At 46.0% G+C, this 15,495-nt stretch overlaps 1 protein-coding gene across 6 annotated transcripts in view; it reads left to right on the plus strand.

The window, feature by feature from the left end:
* The window catches only part of POLE (DNA polymerase epsilon, catalytic subunit), a 58,325-nt gene extending 44,113 nt beyond the window's left edge, over positions 1 to 14,212 (plus strand). For 3 of the 6 annotated variants that reach the window (XM_072600816.1, XM_072600818.1, XM_072600817.1), the window contains 11 exons: positions 266 to 470; positions 1,800 to 1,973; positions 2,647 to 2,772; positions 3,223 to 3,355; positions 5,277 to 5,454; positions 10,407 to 10,538; positions 10,707 to 10,900; positions 11,833 to 12,033; positions 12,442 to 12,567; positions 13,449 to 13,538; positions 13,687 to 14,212. In XM_072600816.1, the coding sequence (XP_072456917.1) occupies positions 266 to 470; positions 1,800 to 1,973; positions 2,647 to 2,772; positions 3,223 to 3,355; positions 5,277 to 5,454; positions 10,407 to 10,538; positions 10,707 to 10,900; positions 11,833 to 12,033; positions 12,442 to 12,567; positions 13,449 to 13,538; positions 13,687 to 13,800 (1,673 nt within the window). In that variant the 3' untranslated portion in view covers positions 13,801 to 14,212. The other 3 variants (XR_011965442.1, XM_072600819.1, XM_072600820.1) reach the window with 3 other exon arrangements.
* The last annotated feature ends 1,283 nt before the right edge of the window (positions 14,213 to 15,495 follow it).

Raw genomic sequence — 15,495 nt, forward strand, 5'->3', positions numbered from 1 at the left:
GGACCAAGAAAAATGTTGTTTTATTGTAAAGAGTTCACCCCATAGTGTTGTTACTCAGTACCACAGGATCTCTTTCATGGAAGCCTGGCTGTGTTGGGGTCAAATGACAGCACAACTTCTGTATTACTGAGCTATGAGTCTTCACAGCATAGTGAGCAGAGGGCCACCAGGAAAGAACTGATCCCATGGGACCACTAATTGGTGGTTCCAGTTAGCACTGGTGCTGACTGGTTTGAGGACCGAGCAATGGGTTTTCTGTCAACAGTATGTTTGGAATTGGACATCCAGAACTTGGCAGTAAATACCATCTTGCAGTCCCACCATGTTAATGACATGGAAGGAGCCTCCAGCATGGGTATCAGCTTCGATGTCATCCAGCAAGCCTCTCTGGAGGAAATGGTCACAGGGAACCAGGCAGCCAACATCCCAGCCAGCTATGATGAGACTGCCCTCTGCTCTAACACATTCAGGTATGAGCTGCAACCCAGGAGACACACTCAGTCTCCACCCCTACTTCGAGTTTCACCTTCCTCTTATCACCCCCCTGCCCCACTTCGGCCCATGGAACAGCTGACTATTAACCTATGTGGTGTTCACTGCATCTCTGCCTGAGTCAGACAGAGCCTGGCCTTTCAGAGTCTGTTTAATCCAAGAGTGACTTAACTAGTGTTATACGAGCACTTCAGTTCTCAGAATCTGTACAAGTTAGCCCCAAGTCACAACATTCAGAAGTCATTTACAGGACAGGTCCAGATAAAGATACCTAAGTGTCAACAAAAATCAAGCTAGGCAGTGGCAAGTGACCAGAGCTCTTTGATCAGAAAGCAGCAGACATCATGGCTGGTCTGGGCACGTGTGTGGCAGTATTAGCCTGTTTTATCAACCAGGAAGCTCTTGAGCTCTGCCAGCTTCAGATCTGGCCGTAGCTTGGCTTGTCAACTCTGGCATAGAAGTGTCTCCCAGGTCTGCCCTAAAGGAACTTGTAAGATAGCTGGGAGTTGGAGTTACACAAGACACTAGGCAATAGGGAATGAGAACTGCAAAGAGATCAGAGGTGCTCAGCCTGTTGGCAGGATTGAAACCTTTGACGTTATCTAGAATTTTGGGTGGGACTTTTTGTTGAAATCTTTTGGTGACATTTTTTCTAAATGTCACCAAATATAAGACTGATTTTTAAAAATTTTATATTTTCAGATAAATTTTATTTCAAATATTATAGTATATCATTTTGCCGAAAACTTGTTTACCATCTCCGTTAGGTAATTGAGAATTCCATTTGATTTTATGGTTCATTTTGTAAGATGTTTGCAATAATTTTCATTTTTCTTTTCCTTATGTAAGTCAATGTTTAGGGAGTGATATAGATGATAACAGGAGCTCTAGAGTTTTCAAAGTGCTTTCTCTCTTTTGTGGGGTGGGAAGCAGTTGGGGTTAAGTGATTTGTCCAGGGTCACACAGCTAATAAGTGTCTGAGGCCAAATTTGAACTCAGGTCCTCCTGACTCCAGGGCTGGTGCCACCTAGCTGCCTCTTAAAGCTCTTTGTATTTTATATTATTTCATCCTCACAATAAGGTTATACAGGGATTAATGACCCCATTTTACTAGAGAAGGAACCAAGACATTTAGGGTAAGTTCCTGTCTTAAGGCTACTGTCAGGGGCAAAGTTCAAGCTGAGATAGTGGGGAAGTGACGAGTTTGGTTTTACTTGGCTGAGTTTGAGGTGGTGAGATATCCATGTGGAGCTATGGGAATAGATTTGTGGTAAGAAGTTATTCTTCTTTCTGGGCCTCTTTTACAGGATCTTAAAGAGCATGGTGGTGGGCTGGGTGAAGGAGATCACTCAGTACCACAATGTCTATGCTGACAACCAAGTGATGCACTTTTACCGCTGGCTCCGGTCCCCATCCTCCCTCCTCTATGACCCCGCTTTGCACCGCACTCTCCTTAGCATGATGAAGAAGCTCTTCCTCCAGTGAGTAACCTCTGAGTCTGTTAGGAGCCTCGTGGGCCAGTGGGAATATTCATCTGTCAGAAGGCTGTCTGCTGTAGCTGCACTGCTCTCCCCAGCTGGGCCTTCCTAATGAGTTCCACAGTGGCCAAGGGCTGATACCTACAGAATCCTGGAAGGGGATCAGTGGCCATTCAGTCCCACCCTTCAGGTAGTCATCTGACCTCTGCTCCTGGACCTCCGTGATACGGTGACTGCAGGGGCTGGCTTACAGAGCACAGTTCCCCTTCTCAAATAGGTGGCCTTGTATCCAAGAGAAACCTTATTAGAGGTGATCCCAGGACCACAGGAATTGGCATTTTAATAATACATTTTTTACAAATATATACTTTTAATGACAAAATTCTGCCATCTGTGGCATGTTCTGTCACGTGTTACAGTGAAGGTACAAGCCCATTCCACTTTTGGACGCTCTCATTATTAGGAAATTTTTCCTGGCATCCAGCATAATTTTGCCCCTTTACCATTTGTATTCACTGCTCCTTTCCCTGGCCAAGCAGAGCAAGTGTCATCCTCCTTCCACAGAAATGCCCTGTAGGGTCAATAGAGCCCACTCCCACATAGGGAGGATTTCTGGGGACATCCCTGTTGCTGCACTTCTTCCCTCAATCACTGTGTCTTGTCTTCTCCAATTCAGGCTGGTAGCTGAATTCAAACGTCTGGGTTCCTCAGTCATTTATGCCAACTTCAATCGCATCATCCTCTGCACCAAGAAGCGTCGCATTGAGGATGCCATTGCCTACATAGACTACATCACCAACAGGTGACAACCTCATGACCAAAGTTAGTCTTGGGGATATGGTAACAGAGGACTCTAGGGCTGCAACATGGGCTGCGTTCAGAGCATTGGCTCTTCTTGGGCAAGTGGTTTAGTTCAAAAGAAGGCGTGGTTTTGCAGATAATGGTGGCTGTCATGCTAGACTGGGGATGGGCAACCATACTCAGGACCATTTTTTGTGAGGGACACTTAATTTTTTGAAAATGCACATTTATAATGACAGAAGATTCTACCTGCTGTGCTGTGTATTTATAATGTCCTATTACATGTTACAGCAAAGATTCAAGGCCTCTAGTGGATTGTGCCATGAGCCTTGCTAAGGTCCTATACATGGCATACACATGGCTGAATTGGCTGTGGCTCCCCAGGAGGTCTGAGCGGAAATGTGGTCTATAGTTCCTTGATCATCCTTGTGCTACTGCATTTTTTTTTCAGCATCCACTCCAAAGAAATCTTCCATTCTTTGACAATCTCCTTCTCCCGCTGCTGGGAATTTCTTCTCTGGATGGATCCTGCTAATTATGGGGGAATCAAAGGAAAAGTTCCAAACCATGTCCATTATGGAGAGGTCAGTAGTAAGTTGGTCTTAGGCTATTGTTTGGGGTGGGGAAGTTGCTGGAGGTGGCCTATCAAATACGATGCTCCAAAGCCAGGCTTATTTGTTTTTCCTCTAACCATACACTTCATCTGACCTTATTATCTCTGTCCCCAGGCCCACCATCCACCTGGTCACTGAGTTCAAATCTTCAGTGTTGCCTTTGACTCTCTCCTACCCCGTAGTTTTTGTATCAAATCATTTATCAAATCTGGTCTCTTGTATCTCTCCCATCTGCCCTCTTCTCTCTGTTCCCACTGTTGCTAACCCATTACAGCCCTCTATCAACCTCCTTTATTCTTTCAGTGACACTTAACAGGTTTTCCTCCCTGACTTTTTAATCTGTTCCGAGTGTGGATTTGTTCAAATCCTTCCTCAGTGTAGAAGTCATCTTGTGGCTCCCTCCTGTCTCCCAACCAAGTTCAGATTCCTTTGTTAGACATTCCCAGACCTTTAGAATATGGTGTTACTCTGTCTTTTCAGCCTTCTGTCATGTTGCTGTGCCCAGTCCCCTGTGTTCTAGCCAGACGGGCCTGTTTGCCACGTGCACTTTTCTGCCTGTTTAGGCCTTTGGCCACATCATTCACTGTCTGCCCTGTCTCCCCATCTCACTTCACCTGTTAATAACCTGACATTTATATAGAACTTGGTGTGTCTAAAGCGCTCTGCATGTGTGCGTTATCTTATTTGACTCTCACAGCAGTTCTCTTGGGCCAGTGAAGTATGGGAAAGAAAAACGTCAATATCAACATGATGTTCAAGGCTCAGGTCTGCCAGAAATGCTTTTATTTAATTTCATACTAATATCCAAGCATTTCTAGCTTGGAGAAGGCAATGTTCAATGTGGCATAGTCCTCCAACATGACTCCTTATCCCACGGTGATTTCAGGTAACATTTATAGGAATCCTGAATAAGGAAAAGAGCACAATATATCAAAGTACAGATTGGGTTAATATTCTAGAATTTTTGTGTAACCAAGCTACTTTCCTGGACCACTCCCCTCAAGAAATCAATGGATTCCTCTAGACAAGAGTTAAGTTTTGATGACATCCTTCATCCTTTTCCCTAAGAAAGGCTTTAGCTTTTGTTCTGCGCACTTTCCTAAGGAGGCAAGTTTAGAAAGATTTTTAGGCTATAGAAATATTATTCCTTAACATTTCTAGGGAAGCTGTAGAGGATATTGTTTTTCATGCTTCCGCACGCACTCAAACTACTTTACAAATGAGGAAAGTGAGGCTCAGGAAGATTGTAAATTGAATCATATCCATTAGATGATCACCCCTGGTGCCTTGGGGAGGATGAGAATGTGTTTGATTCAACTCAACAAATGTTTATTAAGTCGCCACTGTGCACGAGAGCGGGGCTCAAGCTGTGCCCCATGGACACAGAAGTGAATACCAGATGCTTTGGGGGAGGGCAGAGAACTCTTCACATAAGTGGCAGCCCCTGATTGGATCCTCAAAGAAAGCTAAGAATTCTAGGAAGCATGCTAGAAAGGGAATTCTTTGAAGTTAATCTCCAAAGAGACAACTTTTGCCCAGGCACAGAGAGAGGAGATGGAAAATGTTATTGTCCAGGGGACAGTGAGGAAACCAGTTTGGCTGGAGCAGAGCAGATGAAAAGAAATGAGAAAATTCAGTTAGGCAGGTCCATGCCAGATGGGGATGGGAGGTGGAGAGGCATGGTTAGCATGCATACTGATTTGTTTAGATGTTAACCTAGAGACATGAAGGAGCCACTAAGGATTTGAGCAGGGGATTGACATGGAAAGGAATCTTGTCCCAAGATGAGGCACTTTGTTGGTGGTAATTGAGTATGTTTACAGTGAAAACACTGAAAATAGAAGCAAGATGTTAATTGATAATGTTTAAAATCCTTCAACGAAACACTCAGAAAGAGCAGAAAACAGAGGAAGAGCCAGGGAGCGAAGAGGAGGAGGAGGAAGAGGAGGAAGAAAAGGAGATGATAGAAGAATCCAACGTGGAAGACTTACTAGATAATAGCTGGAACATTGTGCAGTTTCTTCCCCAGACAGCCTCTTGCCAGAGCTACTTTCTCATGATTATCTCAGGTGAGTAGATCTTTGGGCCTGTTACCTCCATTTTCCATCCCCAGCTCCTGTCTTGTTTGCCCTGACACTGTGCCTAGCGAGAACCCTTCCATCTACCCTGGACGTCCCTGCCAGATTCTCTGGCATATACTGCTAGTAAATGTGCCCACTTCACAGTATCACCCATACACCAGAGGAATCCTAGTTCAATAATGCCTGACAACTGATTTCCAGCCTTGACTTGCAGATTTCCAGCAATGGGGAGCCTGTTACTTTTTCAGGCAACGCATCCCACTTTGAGGCAGCTCTTTGTTAAAAATGAGACATCCAGCCCAAATGTGCTTCTTTATAACTTCCACCTGTTACTCCTGGTTCTACCCTCTGTGCCCAACATGCCAGGCTTACTACCTCTTCCAAAGGGCAGCCCTTCATATACTTGAACACATGTCATGCTCTCTCTTTTCCTTTCTTATTCCTCCCATCTTCTGGCTCTCCCTGAGACCCAGTGCCCTCCTGATGACACAATCACCCTGTCCACCCTTTCCAGCACTGATTGCACTTTCATTCATATCTGAGTCACTGGTCAAGGTTGCTACTTCTAGGTTCTCCCTCTGCCTCTACTTTCCTTATTCACAGACTATGATATTCCCTTACCACATCTGTTGTCATTCTACTTTTGTCTCTGCCTTGAAACCCTTAACCCTGATCTTTGTCTTTTCCGTGACTTCCAGCCCCTTGACCCCTCAGATCTCTTCCAAGCCATTACTGGTGCACTAGCTTCACCTTCCTCCTTGGTAAACCTTGGTAAACCAGCCACATTCTCCGCTGTCCTTTTCTCTTGAGTTCCTTGACCCCTTTTCATATTAGGGATCTTGGCCTGCCAAGTGTCAGCTTTGGATCACTCACCATTCACTGCCTCTGTCCCTGTATATATGCTGCTGAGCAAAAGTGAAAAAAACTACAAAACTGTGCTTGGTGGTTCCACTACCAATTTATACTACATAACCTTAGTTGGGCCCTCACTGGTGCAAGGCATTTCTATATTTCTCTTACCTTTTGTGACTAAAATCTTTCAGAAGGCATGACAGGTGCCTCTACTTCTTTTTCTTTCATTCTCTTCTAACATCTCTGCACTCTGGATTCTCACATCTGTCATTCAACTGAAGTCTAAAGTTATTAACAGTCTCCTCTTTGCCAAATGTCATCTTTCTTGACCTGTCTGAAGCCTTACACTGTCTTCCAAAGATGCTCTCCTTCCAAAGATTTCTCCTTGATAATGTGTTCCTTTCTAAGTTCTTGTGACACTGCTTTCTCCTAGTTCTTCCACTGTCTATCTGACACTGCCTCCTCATTCTCCTTGGCTGGCTATTGATCCAGGTCATAGACTTTATAGATGTCCTACAGGACTGTCTGGAGAATTTGCTAGGGTGGGGTTGTTTTTGTTTTTTTATTACTGTTCTGGATAATAACCACAGCTTTTGACCAGACATTTATATGCTCCAATATACATATGGTTGTGACTACTAATTGTTTTTAATACAATTTTATCATGAATTTAACTTTTCATTAAAAATCAAACATACTTTTAAAATTATTTACAATTCAAAAACAACAAATAACAACTTATGATTTCTTTGATAATCCATTCACGTATATAAATGTGTTTTTAGCATGTATACTATCGCAAATCTAAATTCCTTCACATTACATTAATTCGTATATTTATATATTTATATTTTTCTGTATTTGCCATTTTAATTGTAGCATATCATATTAATTTGTACCAGTTTGTTTTGTGTTTCTCTGTATTTATTTCAACGTATATTTTTCTTTTTAATTACACACGAGTTATATGTTTCCAATGAGATTATTAAGTCAGAAGATATGATTGGTTTTATAATTCTTATTCAGTGTTGCTAAATTACACCAATTTGCAACTCCACTGAAATATATTTAACATGTGAGTGTACTTTCTTTTTCCTATAACTCTGACCCTGACAGCTCTGATTTTTATCATTTTTGCTTCATGGGTGTCAAGTTGTTTTACTTTGCACTTCTTTGTTGTAGGGTTGGAAATATTTTTAGGTGATTATATATACTTTGTTTCTTCTTAGGTTACCTTTTTAGAGGAAGGTGTTGACACTTAAAGATTTGGAAGTTTCTTATGTAAAAGTGATAACTGGAGAACACCTTGAGATCTAGAATGTCAGTCAATAATAGTGAATAAACATTTACTAAGTACCTACTGTGTGCCAGACGCTGATACAAATGTTGGAAATACAAAAACAGAAAAAGAAAGACAAGTCTGTGTCTTCAAGGAGCTTCTAGGCTAATGGGGGAAGTTGAAGAGAGAGGTCATGGGGAAGTTAGAGAAGTCCCAAGTGGTAAAGGCAGGTGAGCAATGAGCTTTGTGCTGAGTTTTCTCCTTAAATGGAAGTTCGGAGTTGATGGCCCCATGGAGGGTGGTAATGAGATGGAGTTCCATGACTGATGGGATCTTCCTGGATATCAGGACCCTTAGGACCAGACTGTCAGAGCTGAGAGGGTCCTTAGAAAACAAGATGTCAGAGCTTGGAGGTAGGGCCCTCAGAACACAGGATGTCAGAGCTGGGAGGGCCCTCAGAACACAGGATGTCAGAGCTGGGAGGGAGGGCCCTCAGAACACAGGATGTCAGAGCTGGGAGGGAGGGCCCTCAGAACACAGGATATCAGAGCTTGGAGGGAGGGCCCTTAGAACACAGGATGCCAGGGCTGGAGGGCCCTTAGAACACAGGATGTCACAGCTGGAGGGCCCTTAGAACACAGGATGTCAGGGCTGGGTGAGAGGGCCCTTAGAACACAGGATGTCAGGGCTGGGTGAGAGGGCCCTTAGAACACAGGAGGTCAGAGCTGGAGGGCCCTTAGAACACAGGATGTCAGAGCTGGGAGGGCCCTTAGAACACAGGATGTCAGGGCTGGGTGAGAGGGCCCTTAGAACACAGGATGTCAGGGCTGGGTGAGAGGGCCCTTAGAACACAGGATGTCAGGGCTGGTTGAGAGGGCCCTTAGAACACAGGATGTCAGAGCTGGAGGGCCCTTAGAACACAGGATGTCAGAGCTGAAGGGCCCTTAGAAAACAGAATTGGGAGGATCCTTAGGACAGGGAATGTCAAGGCTGCTATTATTATCGCTATTACCCCAGATTTGTTGTTGTTCAGTCATTTCATTGGTGTCCAACACTTTGACTCCTTTTGGGGTTTTCTTAGCAAAGATAGTGGAGCAATTTGCCGTTTCTTTCTCTAGCTCCTTTTACAAATGAGGAACTGAGGCAAACGGTTAAGTGTTGCACAGAATCTGAGGAAGGTGAGTCTTCATGACTCCAAGACCGTTGCTCTGTTCATTGACCATTTGCTGCCATGTTCATGTTGTTACCCTCTCATTATCATGTAATAGTATTATTTCCTGTCTTAGTGCTGATTTGAACTTGATATCTGACATCATCTTAGATTTGAGAATAATGCTCCAAAATCTGAAATAGTTTTAGAAAACGATTCATTAGGTTTGGCACCAGACAGCAAACCACAAAGGGTATGGTTCCTTCCCACCCCCAAAGGGTATGACTCTGGATAGTTTATGTTATACAGAATTTAGATAAGGGGATCCTCTACTGTAGAATAAAGAAATTTTGCAGAGGGGGCAGCTTAAAAGCACGAAGGATTAAGATGGATATCAGTAAATAAAAATATTCAGTAAAATTTGAGCAAAGCCACAATACAAACTTGAGTGGACCCAAAACAGGACCTGGGTAATCCAGAATTCCTTGTAGACATTTCTAGAGAGTCGTGGCATTCTGGAGTCAAACAATCTCTGGTTGCACAGTTAGATTTAAACAGTATAATAAAACATTTTCTACAATACAGGTCTGACATTTGAGACTTTGGACCCGCCACTGCACTGTTTGCTGAGAAGCCCTCCAGTCCTCCGTGGTACTTTTTGCGAAAGTCATAGACTTTCTTTTTCCTGTATTGATAGATCTTTTCCTTCTTCATATTTCTCATTCGAGTGTTTGCTTACGATGTTTCCATAAGAGTTCTGAGGTGCCAAGCTCTTCCTGCTGACATGGCCCTGTGAAGTTTTAGGTTGCAGACTGTTGTTTGGTTTTGTTATCCCAAGACATTGTTGTCATTGCTTCACAAATAGATGTGTCCCAAGTCTTTTGCTTTTCATTGATCTATGTCGTGCCAGTGGTCCTGAAGTTGGGCCTTCTGGATCTTTCTTAGGCAGACTTTGGGCCCTCTCAGCCTCAGCTGTCCTCGCCTCCCTTTGGCCTTGGGGATGGCTGTTCTCCTTCCTTGTTCATTAATCCTTTGCTTCTCACTGTGAAGCTGATTTTGAGCTGATTTTCTGTCTTTTTTTTTTTTTAACTTGGTGTGGCTTTTGTTTTCTGTAAGTCTCTTCATTACCTCCTTCAGGAATTATTTTTGAGGGCCTCCTGAAATATCCTTCACTTCTAGCATATATCCAGGTTTGCCCTTTGCTCTTCTGCAATTGCCTTTTGGGGAAATATTTGTATTTTTCTTGTAGTTTTGAATTTTGAATACATTTGTTTTTATTGGTTTTTTTGTTTTTGTTTTATTGTTTTTTGTTGTTTGTGGAGGTTATGTCTCTCTTGGTGTTTCTCTGACTTTTAATCAGGCAGTTAGAGGGTGATGGTTAGGAAAGACTGGCTCCCTAGCATCTACGCATTTATAGAAGTCCAGGGATTTTAACTAGGAAGGGCTTTTGGCTCATTCAAAGAAGGAAAATAATTTAAGCTTTAAATAACACAATAGGATTTAGAGCTGTAAGGGATCACTCAGTTCTCCCCCCTCCTTTTATGGGTGAGGAACCAGATACCTGACCCAGAGAAAGTGACTTGTCTAAGGTCCCTCAGGGGTTGAGTAGTATTTCCCTGATGGTCACCACCATTCTGTCACTATCTTCTTTCTCTCCAGCATATATTGTGGCTGTGTACCATAGCATGAAGGAGGAGCTGAGACGCAGTGCCCCTGGGTGCAGCCCCATCAAGAGGAGAGGGAACAGCCAATTGTCCCAGGAAGCTGAAGGACTAGCTGGGGCTCTCCCTGGTGAGTGATGTGCCCTGGCCTTGGCCCGTGGCTGTGCCTGAGGCCTTCTCCCTTGCTCCATGTTCTCTGTGGCATGTGTTCAAGACCTATGCTCTCTTCTAGTAGCCCCTTCAAGGTATAAGGGAAGTCACAGGTCAGCCAAGACCTGAACAGTTTCTTCTCTTCCAGGAATGATCACCTTCTCCCAAGATTATGTATCCAATGAGCTCACCCAAAACTTCTTTACCATAACTCAGAAGATCCAAAAGAAAGTGATGGGCTCCCGTAACTCCACAGAGCCCTCGGATATGTTCCCACACCTCCCTGGCTCTCATTTACTGCTCAACAACCCTGCCCTGGAGTTCATAAAATATGTGTGCAAGGTAAGAAAGGCGACCTCTGGTGTCCAGATCATCCTTCAAGGGTCCACTCAGGTGCCAAGAGGGCTCAGACTTTCTGGGGATGCAGCTGGAGTTCAATGAGAGCATAAAGAGAAGGTTGGAGGGATTTCCCATGACCCTAGAGGCTCTTCCTACAGTCACTGCCTTTCAGCTGCTGCCCGCACAGTCTGGGGCCTTGTGGCACTGGCCATAGAAAGGCCAGGGAAAACTCTACCCTCGCCACTCTCTCTCTCTGTCATGTTTGGCTCCCAGCTTCTGGGTTCTCATCCCACTCCAAATTTACTGGAGTCCTTGCTTCCACCATCTGGTGTAGAAGCTATTTCTGCGGCCAGTCTTCAGTGGGGAGATTTTGTGGCATCCCAAATTGAATCTAAGAATAATGTTCCATAAAACAGGTTGAATTCCATAGGACTACTACTATTATAGACTTAGCATGATGGTCTGCTGGGGCTGGAGGGAGTCTCAGAGGTCACCTAGCCCAACCCTCTCATTGTAGAGATGAGGAAACTGAGGCCCAGAGAGGGCTTTGGTTTCAGAGCTGGGACTGGAATCTGGATCTCTTGAGTCACAGCCTAGTGTATTTTCCCACTACACTAAACCTCCCAAATTGTATTGGTTTTTGTGGGTTGACCTTGAAGCCTACCCACTTTATAACAATATTTCTATGAAAAAACACATTCTGAGTCTTCAACTAGTAAGTCAGGAACTTTCTGTACTTCACAGCAGCAGCAACAACGTTAAGGAAAGTATAGATGAGCCAACTCCCTATGCAGTGAGTTGAAGAAATAAGATTTTAGCAATGCCATCCAGCTTAGAGAAAGGTAGCCCCGGGGCCATGGGAGGTTAGAGGACATAGCAGGTGATCGATCTCCTTCCCAGAGTCCTCAGCCAACTCCCCTGGGCTGTCTCTGCAGGTGCTCTCTCTGGACACCAACATTACCAACCAAGTGAATAAGCTGAATCGTGATCTTCTGAGGCTTGTGGATGTGGGTGAGTTCTCAGAGGAGGCCCAGTTTCGGGACCCCTGCCGCTCCTATGTGCTCCCAGAAGTCATCTGCCGAAACTGCAACTTCTGCCGGGACCTGGACCTCTGCAAAGACCCCTTCCTCTCTCAGGTACAGATCAGCCGATGTTATGACCTTTTGGTGAGCCCCAAGGTCCCTCCTCAGTGGGACATAATCTTCCAGCCCCAGGCCTCAACTCCTTTTTTCTTTCCACACCTTTGCATCACACCTTGCTTTCCTGTCACCCTGATAACCGAGATTCTCTAAGTCACCCCGCCCCTGCTGTGAGTGTTCTCAGCAGTGCTGTGGACTAACCCTGGACCCGGGTTCCTCCCTCCTCTTCAGGGCCACTAAGAGAGACTGACCACTTCTCACTGGACTCTGCTTTTTTTCATTGGCCTCTGCACAGACTTATCACACAGCTGTAGAGTGCACAAGCACAGACCATGTCTGAATTCCTAGAGACCAGGAAGCCCTGGCCAGAGGGCTTATCTCGCTGCCTTTTCCTTCCCCATTTAGGATATCTCAATCTTGCCTCAGTGGCTTTGCTCCAACTGCCAGGCAGCATATGACTCAGCCCACATTGAGATGGCCCTGGTAGAAGCCCTTCAGAAGAAGCTGATGGCCTTTACCCTGCAGGACCTGGTGAGGCTCTGGGGGCAGGGCACTGGGCCAACCAGTCCCATCCAACCTCCTCCTATTCAGGGTCTTGCAGCAGCACTGGCTGCAATATCTTCTCTAAGGAGAGTTTCCCTGTCCCCCTCCGTGTGCTTTAAACAAGCAGCACTGAAGTAGGTGATAAGAGGGAAGGTCTCTTTCTGTGGAGGACTGCAGGCCCGTAGTGACTTTGGCTGGCTTTCCTGGTGATAGCCATCAACTCTTATCCCTTGAGAGAAAGGGAAGAAGTTCCTGGGAAGGGCCCAGGGACTGATACCCTGCTTCTTATGGCTATTTGCTCTGGTTGAGAGAGTAGCCTTGCATTTCCCAGCTGGAAGGAAATGAGGCGAGCCCACTAAGAACATCCTCCAATCATTCAGCAAGTATTTACTGACATCTACTGTGTCCTCAGCCCTGGGTAGGGGTGGGGGGCGTGGGGGAAAGAAAGAGAGGACACTCTTACAAGATATGCAGGGGGATTTAAGATTTGTAGGCCTCAGTCCAAAGTTAGTGTCTTGTATGATCAAGTGCTCCATTATTTGGAATGTCTTATAACTGAAGGGAAGAGGAAATTCATGGGCTGCAGTGGTCAGGGAAAGGAGAGTCGTGCAGGTAGAAGAGGAAAGGTTTGAGAATCTGCCCAAGACATCCAGGGTATGTGTTGAGGAGTGGTGGGAGGTCAGGTTGGCCAAAGAGAAAACTCAGATTGTAGAGGGCCGGGAAAGTTAGGCATGTGAGCATAGGCTCAGGCGTCAGGGAGTATTACAACTTCCCAAGCTGAGGGGCAAAGGAAGGAGGCGGGGTTTTGGCACAGGGGGATCGAAGCCCCTCACTCCCACAGCTCGGTGCTTTAGCTTTCCTTATTTTAGATCTGCCTCAAGTGTAAAGGAGTGAAGGAGGCCAACATGCCCATCTACTGCAACTGTGCCGGAGACTTTGCCCTGACCATTCAGACCAAGGTAGGAGCAGGCCCGTCCTCCCCAGGGTCATCCCTTTGCAGGGTTTCCTCTTTCAACTTCTGTCTGTGATGTCTTCACTCACAGTACTGGTTCTGTTCTCCCTAGTGCTTCTCTCCAAACTGATAGCAGTTCCTTTCTGCCTTTGCAGGTTTTTGTAGAACAGATTGGCATCTTCAGGAACATTGCCCGACATTACGGCATGACCTACCTGACAGAAATGATTGAGTGGTTGCTCCAGATGAATCCCCAGCTTGCCAACTAGAGCCCAGCCAGAGGATGTGCTCTTAGCTAGACATTTGGCCATGGTCTCCGCCCCACTGCCCCCAGTGTGACTGAGCTCTTCCTCTGGGAGGACAGAAGACACCCTACTTACATGTGACCAGGCACTCAGCATTTCTAAGCCCAGAGGAATAAAGAATAGTGGGCAAAAGCTTGTGGTGCGGGGAGATTCCCCGGAGCACTTGAATCAACAGCTGACTCTGGTCATAAGTTGTCCAAGGAGGTGAGGGTGAACATTCATCCTGTGACAGCAGAACCAGGCCTGAAACCCTTCAAGAAGGAGGGCTCTGAGCCACTGGAGATACCTTGATTGTTGTGGCCACTTCTGTGGCTGAGAATCAGATGAAGACTGGGGACTGGTACCTGTGTGAATAAATGTAATTCTGTACAGAGCAGCTCCTCTCCAGGCCTGTGGCAGGGGAGCTCCTGGGGACCATGCTTTGAGTACCTGCTCCAAAAAAGTCTGTTGCTGGTGTGCAGAACTCTAGTCCCTGCCTGCCAGAAGCCCGGGCTTTAGTCCTGGAGTTCAGAAGGGCAGTGGTGGCTACCAGCTTACCTGATACCTTCGCTTCCTCAGAATAGTGCCCTGTCACCCTGCCATGCACTGGCAAGAGCATGTAAATGCTTGTGTCTTGAGCTAGTTTGTTTTCATTGCTGCATTGGCTAGGGCTCCATGCTTAAGGAAAGCAGGATTTATAGCAATTATCTTGGGAGGATTGGAACCCTAGAGTATTCCAAGAATACCGACCCTGTTGGCATTCTGTGTCCACAGGAAAACTAGTCCTGTTGAGCTATGACTGGAGGAATGAACCCAACCCACAGGCCTGACCCTGTCCCCCTCTTTAGCGGAAGAGTTTGGGAGTAGGGATTGAAAGGGGCAGGGGGGTCCAAGGAGAAGGCTCCCAGCAGAAGGCTTTTCTGGAGGAGATGAGGGGGTTGTCCTAGAAAGCCTGGGCTCTTCATAACCAGACCCAGCTTGTGGGGGCTCCAGGCAGGCCTGAGATGGCACCTGAAAGCGACGGCCGCTCCCCAGTGCTGTAGGAAACTTGAGCTGCCTGCAGGTAGATGAAGCCAGAGTCAGCTTGGCTTGCAGAGGCTCTGGAGTGAAGACAAAATCAAATTAAATAAAGGCAGGGGCAATGGAGGGGTGGGGGGAGGAAAGAATGATACAAGCCGTGCTTCCTGGAAGGGCCAGGGCCAAATATCCCAAGGCAGACTGCTGGGGAAAGTGCTGGGGACTGGGGGATGGTGCAGGCTTCCATTCTGCGTACTGGGTCTAACCCTGGGCATCGGCTGCCCTAGGTGACAAGGCTGGGAAGTTGTCCCTGGAAGTGGTGGAGAGGACATTAATGGCTGTGGCTCCCACTGCAGAGATGGGTGTCAAGCCAGGGTCAGTGAGGCCACTTTAAGGCCTTCAGGGGTGGGATTGGAGAGTCCTAGTGACCATTGGTACTTGGGGATTAGAAATCTGAGCCCTCAGAACTGGCTTTCTCCATGTCTGAGCTGATGCCAGATGCCCAGCTGGAAAAGCCAGTTTCTCGAGTCTTCAGGGCTGTAACGCAGATACCCTGCACATAGCTGATGGCTGAGAGCTCTTCAGTGGCAACCCACTTTCCACAAGAGACGCCAATGTGCCTTAGTCAAGTGGGATGCTTCCCTCCCTCCCTCTCACAGCCTC

Source organism: Notamacropus eugenii, chromosome 4 (genome assembly GCF_028372415.1).
Source record: "Notamacropus eugenii isolate mMacEug1 chromosome 4, mMacEug1.pri_v2, whole genome shotgun sequence".
NCBI lineage: Eukaryota > Metazoa > Chordata > Mammalia > Diprotodontia > Macropodidae > Notamacropus > Notamacropus eugenii.